At 47.4% G+C, this 17,398-nt stretch overlaps 1 protein-coding gene across 1 annotated transcript; it reads left to right on the top strand.

Moving 5' to 3' along the window:
* The first annotated feature begins 15,378 nt into the window (after positions 1-15,378).
* Positions 15,379-16,235, top strand: SOX14 (SRY-box transcription factor 14). Its single transcript, XM_005889889.2, has one exon. The coding sequence runs from the start codon at positions 15,412-15,414 to the stop codon at positions 16,132-16,134; it is 723 nt and encodes a 240-aa protein (XP_005889951.1). The 5' UTR covers positions 15,379-15,411; the 3' UTR covers positions 16,135-16,235.
* The last annotated feature ends 1,163 nt before the right edge of the window (positions 16,236-17,398 follow it).

The raw sequence follows: 17,398 nt of genomic DNA, 5'->3' as shown, positions 1-17,398 counted from the left end.
TGTTCAAACTACCAAACAATTGCACTCATCTCACATGCTAGCAAAGTAATGCTCAAAATTCTCCAAGCTAGGCTTCAACAGTACATGAACTGAGAATTTCCAGATGTTCAAGCTGTATTTAGAAAAGGCAGAGGAACTAGAGATCAAAATGCCAAGATCTACTGGATCATAGAAAAAGCAAGAGAATTCCACAAAAACATCTACTTCTGCTTCATCTACTATGCTAAAGCCTTGACTGTGTGGATCACAACAAACTCTGGAAAATTCTTAAAGAGATGGGAATACCAGACCACGTTACCTGTCAGTTCAGGCACAGAGTGACAAAAGCTAAAGATAGGAAAGGGAAAGGAGGCAGTAAGATCCCCTGGAGGGGGAAATGGCCACTAAGAAGAAAGACTAAAATGGCCAGTAAGAAGAAAGACTGGGGACTTCCTTGGTGGTCCAGTGGTTAAGAATCCACCTTTCAATGTAGGGGATGTGGGTTCAATCACTGGTCAGGGAACTAAGATCCTACATAGAAAGTGAAAGAAAAGAAAGTGAAGTCTCTCAGTTGTATCTGACTTGGCAACCCCATGAACTGTAGCCTACCAGGCTCTTCCATCCATGGAATTTTCCAGGCAAGAGTACTGGACTGGGTTGCCATTTCCTTCGCCAGGGGATCTTCCCGACCCAGGAACTGAAACCAGGTCTCCCACATTGCAGGTAGATGCTTTTTGAGCCACCAGGGAAGCCCAAGATCCTACATACCATGGAGCAACTAAGTCCAGAAGCTGCAAGTACTGAGCCTGCTCACCACAACAAAAGATCCTGCATGACTCAACGAAGACCGTATGTGCCCCAGCTAAAACCTGATGCAGTCAAATAAATAAATAAATATTTTAATAAAGAAAAAGAAAGACTAGACAAGGGTTGGTGGGTGGCAGCATATGAAAGAAAAGAGAAAAGAAAGAGTTGGTAAGAGTCCCAATATTCCCACTCCTGGTGAATCATGCTACCACAGCCTGAAAGAATGAAGGAAGAAGTTAAACAGTCAGCATGGAAGGAAAGATAATTTCTGTTTTGGACAGAAGGTAAAAGAAGCAATGTCCAGACACCCTCATGGAAATGCCCACTAAGCATAGAGACAGGTTAGAAGTTGGGGAAAAGGTCAGAGGAGAAGACAAATCTGAGTCCATTCCGCAGATACCTGTTGCACTATTAGGCGTGTGTGTGTGCTCAGTAGCTAAGTCGTGTCCGGTTTACAACCCTGTGGACTGCAGACAGCCAGGCTCCTCTGTGCATGGGATTTTCCAGGCAAGAATACTGCAGTGAGTGGCCATTTTCCCCTCCAGGGGATCTTTCCAAACCAGGGATCGAACCCGAGTTTCCTGCATCTCTTGCATTGACAGGTGGATTCTTTACCACTGATACACCTGGCAAGCCCCTGAGCTATTAGGTATAAGATCCTGAATTGTCCTTGGTACTAGGTTAACCAGACTCTTCTTGGCTGGAAGCTCATCTGAACTCAGGTAACAGGTTTTCAATATACAGCTTGCTTGTCCCAGAGAGACAGTGAAAAGGGAGGAATCAAAAGGCTAAAGTCAGACAGAGCTTTCGGGGCAGGTAAGTTTAGAGGATGGAGAGCAGCACCAACTGCTGCAAATGGCCAAGGGAAAACAGGGTTGAGTGAAGGTCATGCCTTTGCCAGGATGAGGCTCTAGCCATCTTTGCTAGTTCCTTTTTGGTAATTTGCAGAAGCAGAAAACAGAAAGCAGTGTGTTAAGAAGGAGAGGTGCAGTGAAGGCACAGAGTCAAAGGCATAGGTTTTCCACTCTAGTTATCTAATGCAGCACCTACTGTTCCAAGATCATTATAGGAAGAAATTCAGCATGATTCATTTCAATTCCTCCTGGAGTTCCAAACCAAGGACGATTTTGAAAAGGGAAACAGGGACTCTAGGATGGTGCACTGAAAGAGCAGTAGAGTTGGCTTTGTCTTTTGCCCAAGAACAAGCAAGCCCATCTCTAGGCAGAAAGAATGACATCTTTGAAGAAGACATGTTAATATAAAGACTCCAGGCTTTATGGCAGGAGGAAGACAGAGGAATGATGCATTGGTGGAAGGAACTTTGAAGAAAAGGAAGGCATCTCTCCCTCTGAGACTTGAAGGAAAGAAAAAGATGAGAAAGAAACAGCCTGGTTTGGACATGGAGGGATGCTGAGAGACCTCACAAGTGAAATGGCTAGAGTCTGATGGACTTTAGTGCAGCCTCATTGAAGGGAGTGTAATCAGAATGACAGATGAACAGAGGGACTGCTGGGCAGCCACAGGCAGCTGTACCAGGACTGGCAAAATCAGCACAATTATAGGACTCAGGATAGAAGCTGAGGGGCTACAATGTGTGCATGTTGGGGAGGAGGTCCAGACCCCCAGTCATATTAGGGCTAACACATTTCGCAGCAGCCATAAAGGAGAGCAGTATCTACTGTTCCAAGATCATTACAGGGAAAAACTCAGTCCACCTCATTCCTATTCCTCCCCAATTGCAAAACTGAGGGGTTATTTATATAGCAAGCAGATGCCAACCCATATAAACTGGTCAGTAAAAATAATCACAATTTTACTACATTAAAGTATGTGAAAATAGAGTGTGTAGCTGAACAGAAAATCCATAAAAAGAAGACTCAGATGTGCATACCAAAAGAGCTTCAGTTCCCACACATAAAAGCTTGGCAGCGGTTGTGTAAATTCAGCTAAGTCCAATTTTAAACAAAACCTGAGATGGTAAAGATGAGGGGCTTTGCTCTCACATAGGCAGCTTTTGACTGCACCAACAGAAAACCTAACCAGAAAGGACTTCAACGATAAAGGAAATGAATTATCTCACACAACAGAAAGTTTCAAAGTTGTTTCGGTTATTTCAGTAGCTCTATGAAGTCATCAAGGAACTGAATTCTCCCCCTTTCATCACTCCCCATCTTCATCTTATTGATGCATTTTCTTCATTTAATTCTCCCTCATGATCTCAGTAAAATAATGACATGAAGACAATGAGATCTCAAAACAGGAAAACTGGGATCACTTTCTCCTGGGCAACTCTTGTGAAGAGCAAAGAAAACTTTCCCCAGAATCCTACACCACAGCAGGCTCCTGCTGATTGGCCAGACTGTGTCACATGACCACTCTTCAACCAATCACTGACAAGCAGATGGTGAGTCTATTAGTTTAATCAAGCAACCCCTGGGCACTGGATATTGAAAAAAATCAAGGTTAGATCAACAAGAAAGAACAGGGGAAATGACTCTTGACAGATAATCAGCATTATCTGTTGTGTTTGCAAGTCAGGGAATCACAATATGACATTCACACATGAGAAGGAAGTTCTGTGCCAGTCAATGGGACTACAAAAGAACTTCAAGGTATCTGACCTACTTACTCAGCTCAAGACTGGCTTCACATATTTAATAAATATTTCTTATGTTTAGACATCTTTAAGCAAGAATTTTAGCAAGGCAGTCTGGTAGAGTAGGATTAGACAGACCTATGTACCAATCCTGGCCCCATGACTTGAATGTACATAAGGGACCTTGCCACACTATTCCAAGGTGGGTTCTTTTTCTTTTAATCTTGTATCCATTGTGGAGATTAATAAACAGAGAATCTCGGTGTGTAGTAAGCAGTATGAAATACAAGGATTGAGATTATCTTCTAAATTATAATCCAAGGATTATAAATGGACTGCCCTGATTTATAATAAAGGCTAATCATTGCTAAAATTATCCTACAGAATTTAACTCGTGAACATAGGTTGATAAGGGAATCAATCCACACTAGCATCATAAGTACAAACCTAAAATATTTTTAGCAAAGGACTGCTGCAAGATATATTTGGTTAAAACTGTAATAACAGAAGAAAATAAGTCTTCATCAGCAGACTAGACATTCTGCTTTCAGATAAAAGTAAGAATTTATTGAAATAAATGGTGCCTTAGCAGAGACATTGCAAATGCTTATTCAGAATAAATAAGGACAGTAAATAAACACAGTATAACTTCCAATTTCTTCCCATCTCCAACATTTCTATAACATTCTTATACTGAACTTCACAAAGTTTCACTTTTAAAAGAATATGTTTTATTGAAGTATAGTTTATTTACAACGTTGTGTTAATTTCTTCTGTACACCAAAGTGTTTCAGTTATACATATTATATACATTGTTTTTCATATTCTTTTCCTTTGTGGCTTATCACAGGATATTGAATATAGTTCCCTGTTCTATACAGTAGGACTTTGTTGTTTATCCATTCTATATATAATAATTTGCATCTGCTAATCCCAAACTCCCAGTCCATCCCTACATCATCCGCTTCTTCCCCTTGGCAACCACAAGTCTGTTCTCTGTGAGTCTGTTTCATAGATATGTTCATTTGTGTCATATTTTAGATTCCACATAAAAGTGACATCATATGGTTTTTGTGGTTCTATAAAGTCTCACTTTTAAGCCCTTACTACTCATCTCCAACATGTACTGTTTTGGTTGCTCATCTGATAGCTTGCCAGCCCTCATTCTGGTATCTGAAGATGTCAAAATCTGATCCACTTTACCTCTTCCCAGTTTGTACTGAGAACTTAATCTCATCTTTATGCTGGTTGCAATGCACACACCTTTCCACCTGACTGCTGCCTTCCTCCCCTCAGCATATATGATCTTCCTACCCTTTCATGAGAGTTGGACCATAAAGAAGGCTGAGCACCAAAGAATTGATGCTTTCAAACTGTGGTGCTGGAAAAGACTCTTGGGAGTCCCTTGGACAGCAGGGAGATCAAACCAGTCAATCCTAAAGGAAATCAACCCTGAATATTCATTGGAAGGACTGATACTGAAGCTAATGCTCCAATACTTTGGCCCCCTGATTGGAAGAACTGACTCACTGGAAAAGACCCTGAAGTTGGAAAAGACTGAAGGCAGGAGGAGAAGGGGGTGACTGAGGATGAGATGGTTGGATGGCATCACCAGCTCAATGAACATAAGTTTGAGCAAGCCCTGGGAGATGGTGAAGGACAGGGAAGCCTAGTGCACTGCATTCCATGGGGTCCCAAAGAGTGGGACATGACTTAACAACTGAACGACAACTTTTGTGAAGGAAGAGGGTCAGGGTTTCTGCTCAGGGAGCCTTCTGTGGAGATCTAGCCCTCAAGGATCCACATAGTCCTCCTCTGCCTTGTACCATGCTAAGGCTCAACTCAAGTTCATAGTGGGTCATCCCAAGGGGAGCTGGGACATCAAGATGAGAGCTCTTGAATCAGACAACATCTGAGTTCAAATCTTGGATCTGCTGTTTACCAGCTCTGTGACTTTGGGCAAGTTCTGTCTAACTTTTTAAAGGACCTCAGTTTCCTCTTCTTCAAAATAGGGATAATGTCAGATTTCTCTGCCTGGTTTTATTGACTATTGAATAAACTAATGTATGTAAAGGGTTTTTGCATAGTACCTGGAACATGATATGAGCAAAGAATTAATATAATAATTATTGGCTGCTCACAAAACACTTTCTGGGTCTATGTCTTGGCTTACAGGTTTGACTGTAATCCCTATAGATAATGACCACCAGGAAAAACAGATCTCCTCCTCTGCCCAACTCTTCCATCAAATCCTGTTGGCCCTTCACCACATGGGAGGAGGTTTTGTGTCAACTGAACTTTCCCTTCTGCCACTAACCCACACTAGAATCAAAGATGCCAATTCTGGGACTTCTCTGGTAGTACAATAGATAGGAGTCCATCTGCCAGTGTGAGACTCATGTTCGATCCCAGAGCCCGCCCTGCCACAACTACTGAGCCGGTGTGCCTGGAGCCTGTGCTCCACAACAAGAGCAGCCACCAAGAGAAGCCTGAGCACTGAACCTAGAAAGTAACCTTTGCTCAGTGTAACTAGAAAAAGCCTGTGCGCAGCAATGAAGATCCAGTGCAGACAAATAAATAAATAAAAACGAAGCCAGCCCTGTCCTGGAGATAGGTGTTCCCTTATAGGTTTTGAGGGAAAGTTATAATAAGAGCAGAGCAACATGCTTGCAGAGGGCAGTATTGCCACAGGGGTGCATGAGGGCACACGCCTCTGGAAAGCAGTGGAGAAAGAATGCCAAGAGGTAAGATGGGGGTGAGGTGCTGGGTTGGGGGGAAGAGGAATTATTCCAGCCTGGAGCCACGGGACTTAAAGAGACCCATGCTGAAGACCGCCATTGTCCTGCCATGTCTTCAATCTGATGAAAACATAAATATATTAGGAGAGTGAAGGAGGGGAATTTACCTATCAAGGAATCACTTAACGGTTTGCACATTTTGTTTAGAAATATGGAGAAGCAAAGTGATTCTGGAAGAAATGAGAAAGATTATCTCTGGAGAGAGGCTCTCTGGGGAACTTTGGGAAGAGTTTCATGGGAGACTTACCAGGCTTTTGTACTTCCTAACTTTTGAAACCACATGAATATACTATTTCAGTAAAGTAAAATTTAAATAATAAAAAAAGGAAAAGACCAAATTGATCAGCATATTCTAAGTCAACACTCCTCATGAACTGGTTTTTCACTCAGAGATATTTTCACATTTTATTTAAATATGGACATCAGGATCATGACTAGTTAAAGAGCAGACAGAGTGAAGTGGTATCATTTCAGAGGTGTTGCAAGCAGCTCCATCAGCATCAACACTCCCTCCAGCTTCCCCATTACAGTCTCACAGACCTGGATCCCCAGCAGTCCTCTTCTAAAATCCTGCTCCAGAAAAGCCAAGTGGTGTTCATGGCCACCACTCAGTGTTTGTGGCTCCAGAGTCACAACCCAGTTCTGGGAGGCCCCAGAACTCCCCTTACTGATCCCTACTAAGTCAACCCTTCCTTCAAATCCTGAGCACACACATATTTGTATGATAAATTTCCACTGGGGCTTAAATATAATCTAGCTCCTCAAGTCCTTTATTGGCACCTTGATAATTAATGAGTGTTTCAGCTCACAGAAGCTGTTAGAAGTTAATAGGACACGGTTTGGGAAGGAGAATGATGGGGGTCAGGACAATGTTAACAAAACTAGAAGGGGGGAAAACTTCCCTGGTGGTTCACTGGTTAAGAATTCGCCTTGCAATGCAATGCAAGGGTTCAATCCCTGGTTGAGGAACTAAGATCCCACATGCCATTGAGAAGCTAAACTCATACAACTGCTGAAGCCCATGAGCTGCAACTAAGACCTAATGCAGCCCAATAAATAAATATTTTTTTTAAAAAACTGTTAAAAGTGCAAGAGCCAGCTTCAGCAGGGCCAACTATACACTGACAGAGTGAAGTGGTAGAATTTAAAACAAAATGAGGTTCTTGGCACAGTTAAGACCAGAGCTAGCTGTGATTCTGTCCAGAAGAAACAGCATCAGTGAAAGTAACTTAGAGGTATGGTATGTTACTGCCTACAAAGCTCTTCCCACTCTGTTGTCCAGTTAAAGCACATGAGAGTGTCGGGGGAGTGTGTAATTTCCTTGGTCCTGTCTTGTTGCAGCAAAGATTTGAAACGGAAGACCAGTGTTACAGCTCTGTTACAGCTCAGTTTTATTCGGCAAGCAAAGAAAAGTACACCCTCGAGGTGTAAGGGCGGGCTGATCCCAAAGGAGAGGCCTCAATCATCCTTGGCTTCCTCCTTTTATTTGTCTCCTCCCCTGCTGAGCCTGCCCTATGCAAATTGGGCTAACCAAGAAGTGGGTGTGTTTGTTTCACCTGAAGTTTTCACTCCGGTCCACGGGTTTTCTTTTCTTTTCTTTTTTTTTTTTTTAACGGGTTTTCTTTTGTTATGCTTTCGCAGGCTTTCCCCTTTCTTTGTCTTTAAGCCACGGCCATTTTGGACTCCTTTTTCCTACTCTTAACTGCCTAACAAGAGGAAGCCTCTGGGACAGGCCCTTGTGATTGCTTCTTTTGATATTCACACATAGTAGAGTTGTCTCCCACAGTGGACCAAGTCTCTGTCTTGGTCCTTCTCAGATCATTTGCACAAAGGAATCAAGCTACCATCCATTCTGTGAGCTGTCTTTAGGGAGATGCTCATGTGATGAGAAACTGAGGCCTGCCAACAGCCACACAAATAAGCCTGGAAGCAGATCCAACTCAGTTGAGCGTTCAGATGACTGCAGCCCTCACAACATCTTGATCACACTCTCATATAAGACTTTGGGTCAGAGCCACCCAACTAAGCTGCTCCTGAATTCTCTACCCTCAGAAAGGCGATGAGATAATAAAAGTTTGCTGTTTTAAGCCACTAACTTTTGGAGTAATTTGTTACACTGAAGCCAAGAGAAGTCAAGTGATTTGCACAAGTTCTCATAGTAATTAGAAGCGCTAGGTCTTAAATTCCATTTTTAGAGCTCTTTCTACACAACCATCAACTTGCTCCACAAGTATTTCAATGACTTTATTATTAAATAAAATATTAAGGGTTGCTGGTCTTCAGAACATGTAAAAATGATGCTTTAAAGAAACAAAAGGTACATGAAAATAAAAGTGCTTAATGTAGTACCTTCTGCAACTGCCGAGTGCCCTAATATTCCCTGCTATTTATGTTGGGAACAGAGGCAGGTACCATAAAAAGAGGAAGTGTTATTCTGATCCTCAGTTGGGGCTTGTTGCCAGAGTTTGGTCTTATCCTCTGCAGTGTATAATTTGTGATAAAATTGGCAAGAGAATGTATGCTCCAATAACTTGGCCGATTGCATTAGGCAAATACAGAGCCTTAAAGAGCATTATTTATGATAAGAGCTGACCAAGGATTTTTACATTAAAAGAATGGGATTCGGGGAGCCCTAATGCATGTGAAACACCTGAACACAATAAAACCCAAAGGAGAAGCAAACAATGCTGGCATTCTTTTGGCTTTTATTCTTAGAAAGAAATTTGTGTCTTTTCTGTTCTTTATAGTCAGTGGGATTTTTTTTTTAAATCCTAAGAAACCTCACTTGCTCATACACTCCTATATTTCTCAGGCTCGGAGATTCAAAATACCTATATGTGGACTCAGTGTCTCCAGAAAGGGTCAACTCAGAGTACTAAGGCTCTCCACAGGAAAAGAGAAGAACTTTACTTGGTGGGAAGTGGAAGAGTAAGTCAGGGAATCTGTCAGGCCAATAATATTTACGGAACATCAGTGGACATGTTTCCTGAATCATGAATGACTATGACCATCCCTTGGTTTATTCTTTGGCTTCCAGTGGGGAAAGGAGAGAGAAAAGGAGTCCAAAGTAATCAGCAAGGTGGCATTATTCTTTAAGAGCTGGTCAAGCAGCTGACTCCAGGGCCAAGAAAGTTCTGTCCATTTATGAAATTTCAGGCCTATAATTGGTGGTGCAATTCCTCCATAAGCAGAGTGTCAGATAAAGAATAATTTGTGTGTGTGGTTGCTGGAATTGTTTTGAATCATTCTGATGGCTCTCATTCCAATGACTTATCAGTACACTTAAAATAAAACCCAAACTCCTTGTGGAATCTACAAAGGCCTGGGGGGTCTGGATTCTGCCAACCTCATACAGCCTTTTCCCTATACTCTTCCCAGAATCGTGGCCAGGTTTCAGCCATACTGGCTCCTTAAATCCTTTGGGTAACCTCAGTTAAGTCTCTCTCCCAGGCAGTGGTATTTCCTGCTTCTCCTACTTTACTTGCCCCTTTCCCTCTGGTTCCTTCCTTCAGGTCTCTGGGCACCTAGTGTAAAGGAGACCACCCTTCTTCCCTTGGCCAGTGTCTCATCACCCTGATTCACTGTTGGCCACTTATCACTATCAGAAATCAACTCCATATTTATTTAATGATAAAATAATATAATCTGATGATTTATTGGGCATATTCACATGCCAACCACTGTTCTAAGGATTTTCCTCATAATAACTCAAGTAATCCTGATAACAATCCATTATCGTTTTCACCGCATCACTGCGGTGAGGAAACCAGGAGACAGACAGGTTAAGTACTTTGCCTGAAGTGATACAACTAGTTGGTGACCAAGAGAATCACTCCGGGGTTTGTTTCTTGGTTTATGTCTGTTCTCCCATTGGGCTGTAAGCACCAGGGGAGAAGGGCGTTTGCAGGTTTTGTTCACTGCTGTATCCCAGAATGTAGCATAGTGCCTGACACATAGTACGTCATTCTTTAATGAATGAATAAGATTTCACAGACCTACCCCTACTCCCAACCTACCCCTACTCTCAACCCTTGCTCTTTCTGGGAGGTGTGTGCAGATGATATACAATCCTCTATTAACTTTCATCAAGTCGGTGAATCAAGTGATTTCTGCTTCCAACAGACTCCAGGTACTCAAATTAAGGCAGTTCGAAGTATCAAAAAATCTCCTTACCTGGGAACACTCGGGGTTTGAGATAGAAGTGTCCTCCGCGTACCCACGCATGCTCTGCCCGCTCAAACCGGCTGTTGCAGGCTCTGCAAGCGTCAGTCCTGAGACTCGGTTTTGTTTGGTTTCAAAACGATTCTTGGTGGAAGCCACGCCCTCCTTACCATTTTGGCTTGAGGGACGCTTAGAGTTTTACAAAATTTCAAGACCCATGGGGGCTGGGGTGGGTTCTGGAGAGAAGACTCTAGGGCAGTAACCAAGAAATGTTTTAATAAGGTATTTTAGGGCGCTCTCTGAGAGATGGGATTTATATCTCGGAATTTGAAAATACACAGAAAAGAGGGGAAGGAGGGAGGTAAAAGCGGGGGGGGGGGGGCAAATATTTTGTAAAATTTGTAATAAGAAAAAGTAAAAGTTTATGATTTAAACAAAAAGTGTATTATTTCTCAAGATTGATTTTTTTTCATCTGCAGTCAACTCTGGGGAGTGGGGCAGATTAGCTTTCCGGTAGCTGAACACCTCGAGCATGCCTTGCGCTCACACTCCCTGCAGCAACCTGGAGCCGAGGCTACGAAAAGGCTCCCCGAAACCGGCACCTGGAGCTTCCCTCGGTCCCTTTTGGGAATCCCAGAGGGGCCGCAGTGAGCCAGCAGGGCCGGGGGTCCCGCAACACCTCGGAGGTCCAGACGCGGGGCTTCTAAGCTGGCCTCTTTGAAAACCTGCCGGGCGAGAGTCGTGTGACAAGTTCTCCTCTTCTCTTTCACTCCCCGTACCATCTTCTCCAAGCCAGAGTCTGCACATCGTCCTCTCCCCGTTGGGCTGTAGCTCAGTCCGGGAGGCCTAGGAGGGGAAAACTTCTGTCTACTGGAGAGGAGGGGTTGGGGGCTAGCAGGTGGGCAGAACACTGAGGCCAAGCAGGTGGGTCTAGGCTTGGGGGTCGTGACTTTCGTGCTAGGTCTACTAGACTGCATTTGGAGTCCTGTCCCCTCAGCTCCAAGGCACGGAGATGCCTGTTAGAAAAGTTTAAGGCTGAACAGAAAGAAATTCTCCAGTGACTTCTTTGCGTTGGGCTGTGTGTGCACCCTGGACACTCAAAGATGAGTAACACGAAGCCACTACCTTCGAGAAACTCGAAGTCTGATGGACTGCACGGGCTGTGACAGGGTTCCATATGAGGCTGAGAAAGAGGCCATGAGGTGGAGAAGGTGTAAGAGGGGGAACATAAAAAAGGGTTTTAGCCCAGGTCGGGAATCAAAGAAGGCTCCCTAGAGGAGGTGAAACCTTGTAGGAGACCCGAGATACGCAAAGGAGTTAGGCAAAAAACCAGGTGGAACGCTCCCTAGAAAGGCACAGAGCCAAAGATAGGAAGGCTCTTTTTGAACCTTGCTGGGGAGCCAGGGGAGAGGGGACAGGGCAAGAAGTGGATGTGGATTGGGTTTTGACTGCTGAAGGCTCTCCTTCCCTTCACGTGAATGACAACGGTTCTCAGAGCGAATCCACGTTGCTCTGTGATCCAGACAACAGGCTTAGGCTGGCACGCGGCGTGCCTTGAGTAACTGCGCTGCGCAAAGAAGCGCTTACTGAGGACGTGCACACGGAGGACGTGCGCGCGGATTCTCTAGGCAAAGAAGCAAGCAGAAAAGGCACCTCCCCGGGAAGTCTTCAGCCCTGGAGTGGCGTTCGACCTTCTGCACGAACTCCAGAACGCGGATTAAGCAGGAGGCGCGTTTAGGTGACCTCTGTCCCAAGACCTGTTCTGGTGGTGACCAAAATTGCTGGTTCTCCCAGGGGCCACTTCTCCAGGACGTCTAACCCGGGATCTAAGCCTAGCAGGGAGGCAGAGCTCAGAGAGTTTACAAAGCAGTCAAGAAGGTAAAGGCATAGGCTGAGACAGCATCAGGCCAGGCCGGGGGATCTGGGGAACTCTTGCTCCAGGCCCAAAGCTAAGAAGTCTTGAATAAACCGGTGGCCAGCCAGCACTATGCAAGGAGTGTACGAGGCAGCGTTGTCCGCCTAGGAGACGCCGAGATGCCGAGTGGGGATCGTGCGCTCCTCGATCCTGAGTTCCCTAGCAGCGCGAAGTTCAAGTCTCAAGGCCAAGATGAGTTGCAGGATGCTGTCTCCTGCCAGTCAGTGCAGCGTGACCCAGACAGCCTGGGGCTTCGAATTCTGGGTGGTCAGTGGCGCCCTGCCCACAATTGCCAGCCTGCCAGTGCACGCCCTTTGTAATAATCCGCTGCAGACTTCGGATTTCGAGCTGAGCTCTGAGCGCAAGATGTTTAAAGAGCAACGCGGACAAGAGGAGTAGGTGGAGATATGAGGACTGAAGGAGAGGGCGCACCTGCCCCGAGTTGCCTCGGAGCAAAAGGACTGAGTTGGCCTGGAGGCTGGAAAGAGAGAAAGGGTCTACGACCCGGTGCCAGATCCCCTCCTTAAACAGTTTTCAAGGTGTTGGTGTGCATTAACAGAAACCTCTAGGTGTGGTTTTGGTGTCCCCTGAGGGTTCCGGAGTGAGATTTGGAGGGAATCGCTGGACTCTGTACCTCTCTGCAGATGTGAACGTTTCTGTTATCCTTTGCCAAACCGTCGTGATCGTCCAGTGGGACTCAAATGGCCTGGGCCCTGGACTTCGGATCCCTGGCGGACTCAGCACAGCGGTCAGTCCGCAGGCTGGTCCAATCTGAGTTGGAGTTTGTCCCTCTTGGAAGCCCTCCGGGAACTGGGCTGGAAAGGGCTTCTACTTGCTGGTACCTCAAGCTAAATGAAACCTCTTGAAGAGAAAACAGGGGTAGAGGGCAGGGTGAACGCCAGGGCTGGGGCTGAGAGAAGTGTGAAGAATGTGCATCTGCTCGCGAGCCCACGCGGAGGTGGCGCTCCGGGCGCGAGGTATACAAGAGAAGCCAGGTCTCAAGCCAGAGCCTAAGTGAATCAAGAGCAGGCTTGAGAGTCAGTCCTCCAGTGCAGTTTATTCGTATGGCAGGTTTCGATGGCTACAGTAGTCTAGTCGAGGGTCCCGCGTTTGGCTTAAGCATTATCTAATCCTCAGACGTGGGGTGGAAAAAAAAAAAACAAGGTTTCAAATTCTGCACATTGGCCATCACCGCTTCCCACTGGAGTCACTTTTGACAAATCGCGTAGCCTTCTCAAACTCAGTTTCCTAATCTGTAAAATGGGCATAGCGTCCATCTCTCCGAAGAGCGCGCCGAGGATGAAAAGGGCCCACATCTTTCTAATCGTAGAAGGAGAAGCAAAGACTTCGCCTCAAACTTGACAAACTACAATTCTAAAGAAAGAACCTCTCTCTTCCTGCCTCGTTCTATGCTTACCTCCCCCACCCCCAACCGGCCTAAGCCCGCGGAGCCACGCGCCTTTCTGGTCGGTCCTCCCGAGAGAGGCTGGTGCAAAAGCCAATAAGCCTGGAACACACGCAGGTCCTGCTGGGCCTGGGACAATGGTTTCCATTTAATAAATATTTCCCCCAAGGGCATTTCAAATCGGGCAGGCAATTATTCAAAGGAAACAGGCGCGCAGTTTGGCTCCGCGGGTTATTTCGTCCTCTTTACCCGAGGAATGCTCATCTGACGCAAGAAACGAGTCTCCCTTTTCCCTGGATGGGAAGAGGCGCCCCGGGACAAACCGACCCTGGGTGTGGATACAGCCTGAGACTCCGCTCTAAGGTCTCTGCTGAAACGGCAGAGGGGAAAATCACTCGCCCGCCGCGCCGGCCGACCTTCAGATTGCACTTCCCTAGGTTTGGACAGATGTGGAGGGAAAGTTGGAGGTTTAAATACACTAAACAATAATAACATAAATAGGAATCGTGATGGAAATCCTATCCCTCTCCCCCTCCACGAAAGTGAAGAGCGGATCGCGGTGGTGCTCTTCGAGGCTCACCAACCAAGGTTTGAAAATTGTGCCGCCGGAGGCAAGGCCTTAGGGCATCGGCATGGAACACACGGCTGAGCTCGCCCGGGTGCCGAATCCCGGGGCAGGGTGGAGGCGGAGCCGTGCCGGCGTCCAGTGAGAACGCCGCCAAAGGACCGCCCAGGGCACTGCCCGAAAAGTTTATTTCGCTTTTTAACCTGAGTTTGATATATTCTTTTTCGCTTCCAAGGATCTTTGACGGGGCAGGGGCGGGGGGAGTGCTGTCCTTGCATTTCGTGGCAAGGCTGTCCTATTTATCAACACGCGCTCTCAGCTTGCTCCCTCTGCTGTCCCCTCCCCGGGTCTTTGTATTCGAAGCCCTATTTCTCCTTTGCACAACTGGGAAAGGAAATGGGCACGAAGAGTTTTATTTGTTGACACTGCCAGAAACAAGGTGGAATCCAAATCCGGCGTCCTGAGTCGGCCGCTGGGTTCTCTGGCTCTCCGGGTCTCTCGCTCACACCTCTCCCCGCCCCCAGCAGTCACGCTCCCTCTTTCCTAGGCGGGCGCGCTAGCAGGTGCGCCCCCTCGCCTTCTCTGCTGCTGATTGGCGCCCAGGTTGGGGAGTCGCCGCCCCGCGCTTATGTCAGAGTGCTTGCCGTCCGGGCCCACCTCGCCTTTGAACTTCGCCGCTTTTGGCTCGCGTTCACCAGCCTCCCCGCATTCTCAGCCAGGTGCTGCGCTAGGCGAGGCAGCTCCGGGAAAGCCACGGGCGGGGGGGGAGGGAAGCCACGGCCGTAGACACAGGAGAGAAGAGGACCCAAGAAGGCGAAGGTGGAGAGGGAGAGAAGGAGGAGCTTCCTGCCCTCGCCAGCAAATTACCTGGCCACTTAATCCCAGAGACTCCCGTACTTGGGCCCCAGCCTCTGGCACCGAGAGCCCCCCAGCCGGCCATCCTCTCCTCCCCGCGTCCTTCCTGCCCCCGCTCGTCCCCCGGGGCCTGCCTGGGTGCCGAGACTGGCATGATCAGCTGAACTTTGTGGGGTAGCGCTTCTCTCTGGCTTCCTCTCTGCGGTGCGGAGGCGAGGGGAGCGCAGACCCCCGGCTCAGGACGGACAGACAGGCAGACCGACCACCGCGTCCAGGCTCGCCTGCCGAGCCACTGCACTCCCCACCCCAACCCGCCTAGCCTCCGGGATCATGTCCAAACCTTCAGACCACATCAAGCGACCCATGAATGCCTTCATGGTATGGTCCCGAGGCCAGCGGCGCAAGATGGCCCAGGAAAACCCCAAGATGCACAACTCAGAGATCAGCAAACGCCTAGGCGCCGAGTGGAAGCTTCTGTCCGAGGCAGAGAAGCGGCCGTACATCGATGAGGCCAAGAGGCTACGCGCCCAGCACATGAAGGAGCACCCTGACTACAAGTACCGGCCGCGGCGCAAGCCGAAGAACCTGCTGAAGAAGGACAGGTATGTCTTCCCCCTGCCCTACCTGGGCGACACGGACCCGCTCAAGGCGGCCGGCCTGCCCGTGGGGGCCTCCGATGGCCTCCTGAGCGCGCCCGAGAAAGCCCGGGCCTTCTTGCCGCCCGCCTCGGCGCCCTACTCCCTGCTGGACCCCGCGCAGTTTAGCTCGAGCGCCATCCAGAAGATGGGTGAAGTGCCCCACACCTTGGCCACCGGCGCGCTGCCCTACGCGTCCACCCTGGGCTACCAGAACGGCGCTTTCGGCAGCCTCAGCTGCCCCAGCCAGCACACGCACACGCACCCGTCCCCCACCAATCCGGGCTACGTGGTGCCCTGTAACTGTACCGCCTGGTCTGCCTCCACCCTGCAGCCCCCCGTCGCCTACATCCTCTTCCCGGGCATGACCAAGACTGGCATAGACCCCTATTCGTCAGCCCACGCCACGGCCATGTAACCCCCATCCCGGCCTGCCAGACCTGGAGGGCGGCCTGGAAGCGGGGTCTGCACCCTGTTCTCTGCGCCTAGCCGGGGCCTGCAGATGCCCCCTACCCTACCCCAGACTCTGCCTCTCTCTCTTGCACGGGAATGGTAGGGGCGTCCCGCCGGACCCAAGGCGCAGACAGGTGCCAGAAACTTGTGAACGGTTATGACAGCTATACAGCTGCCCCTACCGCGAAAGTCCCAAAACGAACCTCCGACTGTGCCCTCTTTGGACAAAAAAAAAGTAGGCAGTTTTGCTTTATTTATGTCCCCTTCTCTTTACTCTGATGGGCTTTGGACTCCAGAACTCCCAGATCCTGGTATTATATCTAGAATATGCATATTTTTTTTTATTTTGCACCCTGAAGAAATAGCTGTCTCTTGTGTTTTGCCATCAGACACAACTAGGTGCCATTTGCTCTTCATGTGTGGGGGGAAAGGCTTAAAAGTTTAAAACCACAGAAAGGAAAACATTTCTATTCAAAATCATGCTATGACAGTGTTTGCTTCTTTAAAAGGTAAAACAAAAGGACCCACATGGTTATTTACTTTGTATAAAGCAGTGCTCCTAGAGACCTAAGTTTACTTTTAGACAGAATGTCAGGTTATAAAGTCAGGAAGTAGAAAGTGAACAAAAATTAAAAAAAAAAATAAAAACATCTTCAATGGTCATAAATGTTTTGACAATGTCTTGGAAATGTACCTAGAAGGATTTCACCTCCTTACTCTGTTCATTTGTTGAACAAAGATGTTTTGAATAAAGACAATCTGTCATTGCAAAAAGTAATCTTTGATGTGCATAAAATCTGAAGTGGAGAGGCAAGGTCTGGGGAGCTGGGTGGCTAGGAGGCAGAGTGTACACAGAGCGACTCCAGCAGTGGCGCTGGCAGCTGGCCTGCATGGGCTGAGCTTGGTGGCCCTTGGGGTCCGGTGCCTAGGGGCCCAGAGTCTAGGGTTTGTCCCTATCATGCCCTCTGGATCCACTTTTTGCCTTTAGAGGCTGGACAAAGTTATCTGCTCCTGGGACTTCACTCCTTCCTTGCATTTTTCACAAAGTGGTCAGACCACTTGAAGGAGCAAATGAACTAAGACAAAGGCCAACCTAGACTTCTGAAATTTGAGTGCATTTTCTTCTTTTAAACCAACTCCAAAGGAATGGAGAAAAGTACCAAGTCTATAGGGAACCAGTTGCCCACAGAGCTCCATGTCCTGCTGTGGGTGTTTAAGTTCAATGCCAG

Source organism: Bos mutus, chromosome 1, assembly GCF_027580195.1.
Source record: "Bos mutus isolate GX-2022 chromosome 1, NWIPB_WYAK_1.1, whole genome shotgun sequence".
NCBI classification, from domain to species: domain Eukaryota; kingdom Metazoa; phylum Chordata; class Mammalia; order Artiodactyla; family Bovidae; genus Bos; species Bos mutus.
The sequence above is the reverse complement of the archived record's forward strand: the minus strand, read 5'-3'. Positions and strand labels throughout refer to the sequence as shown.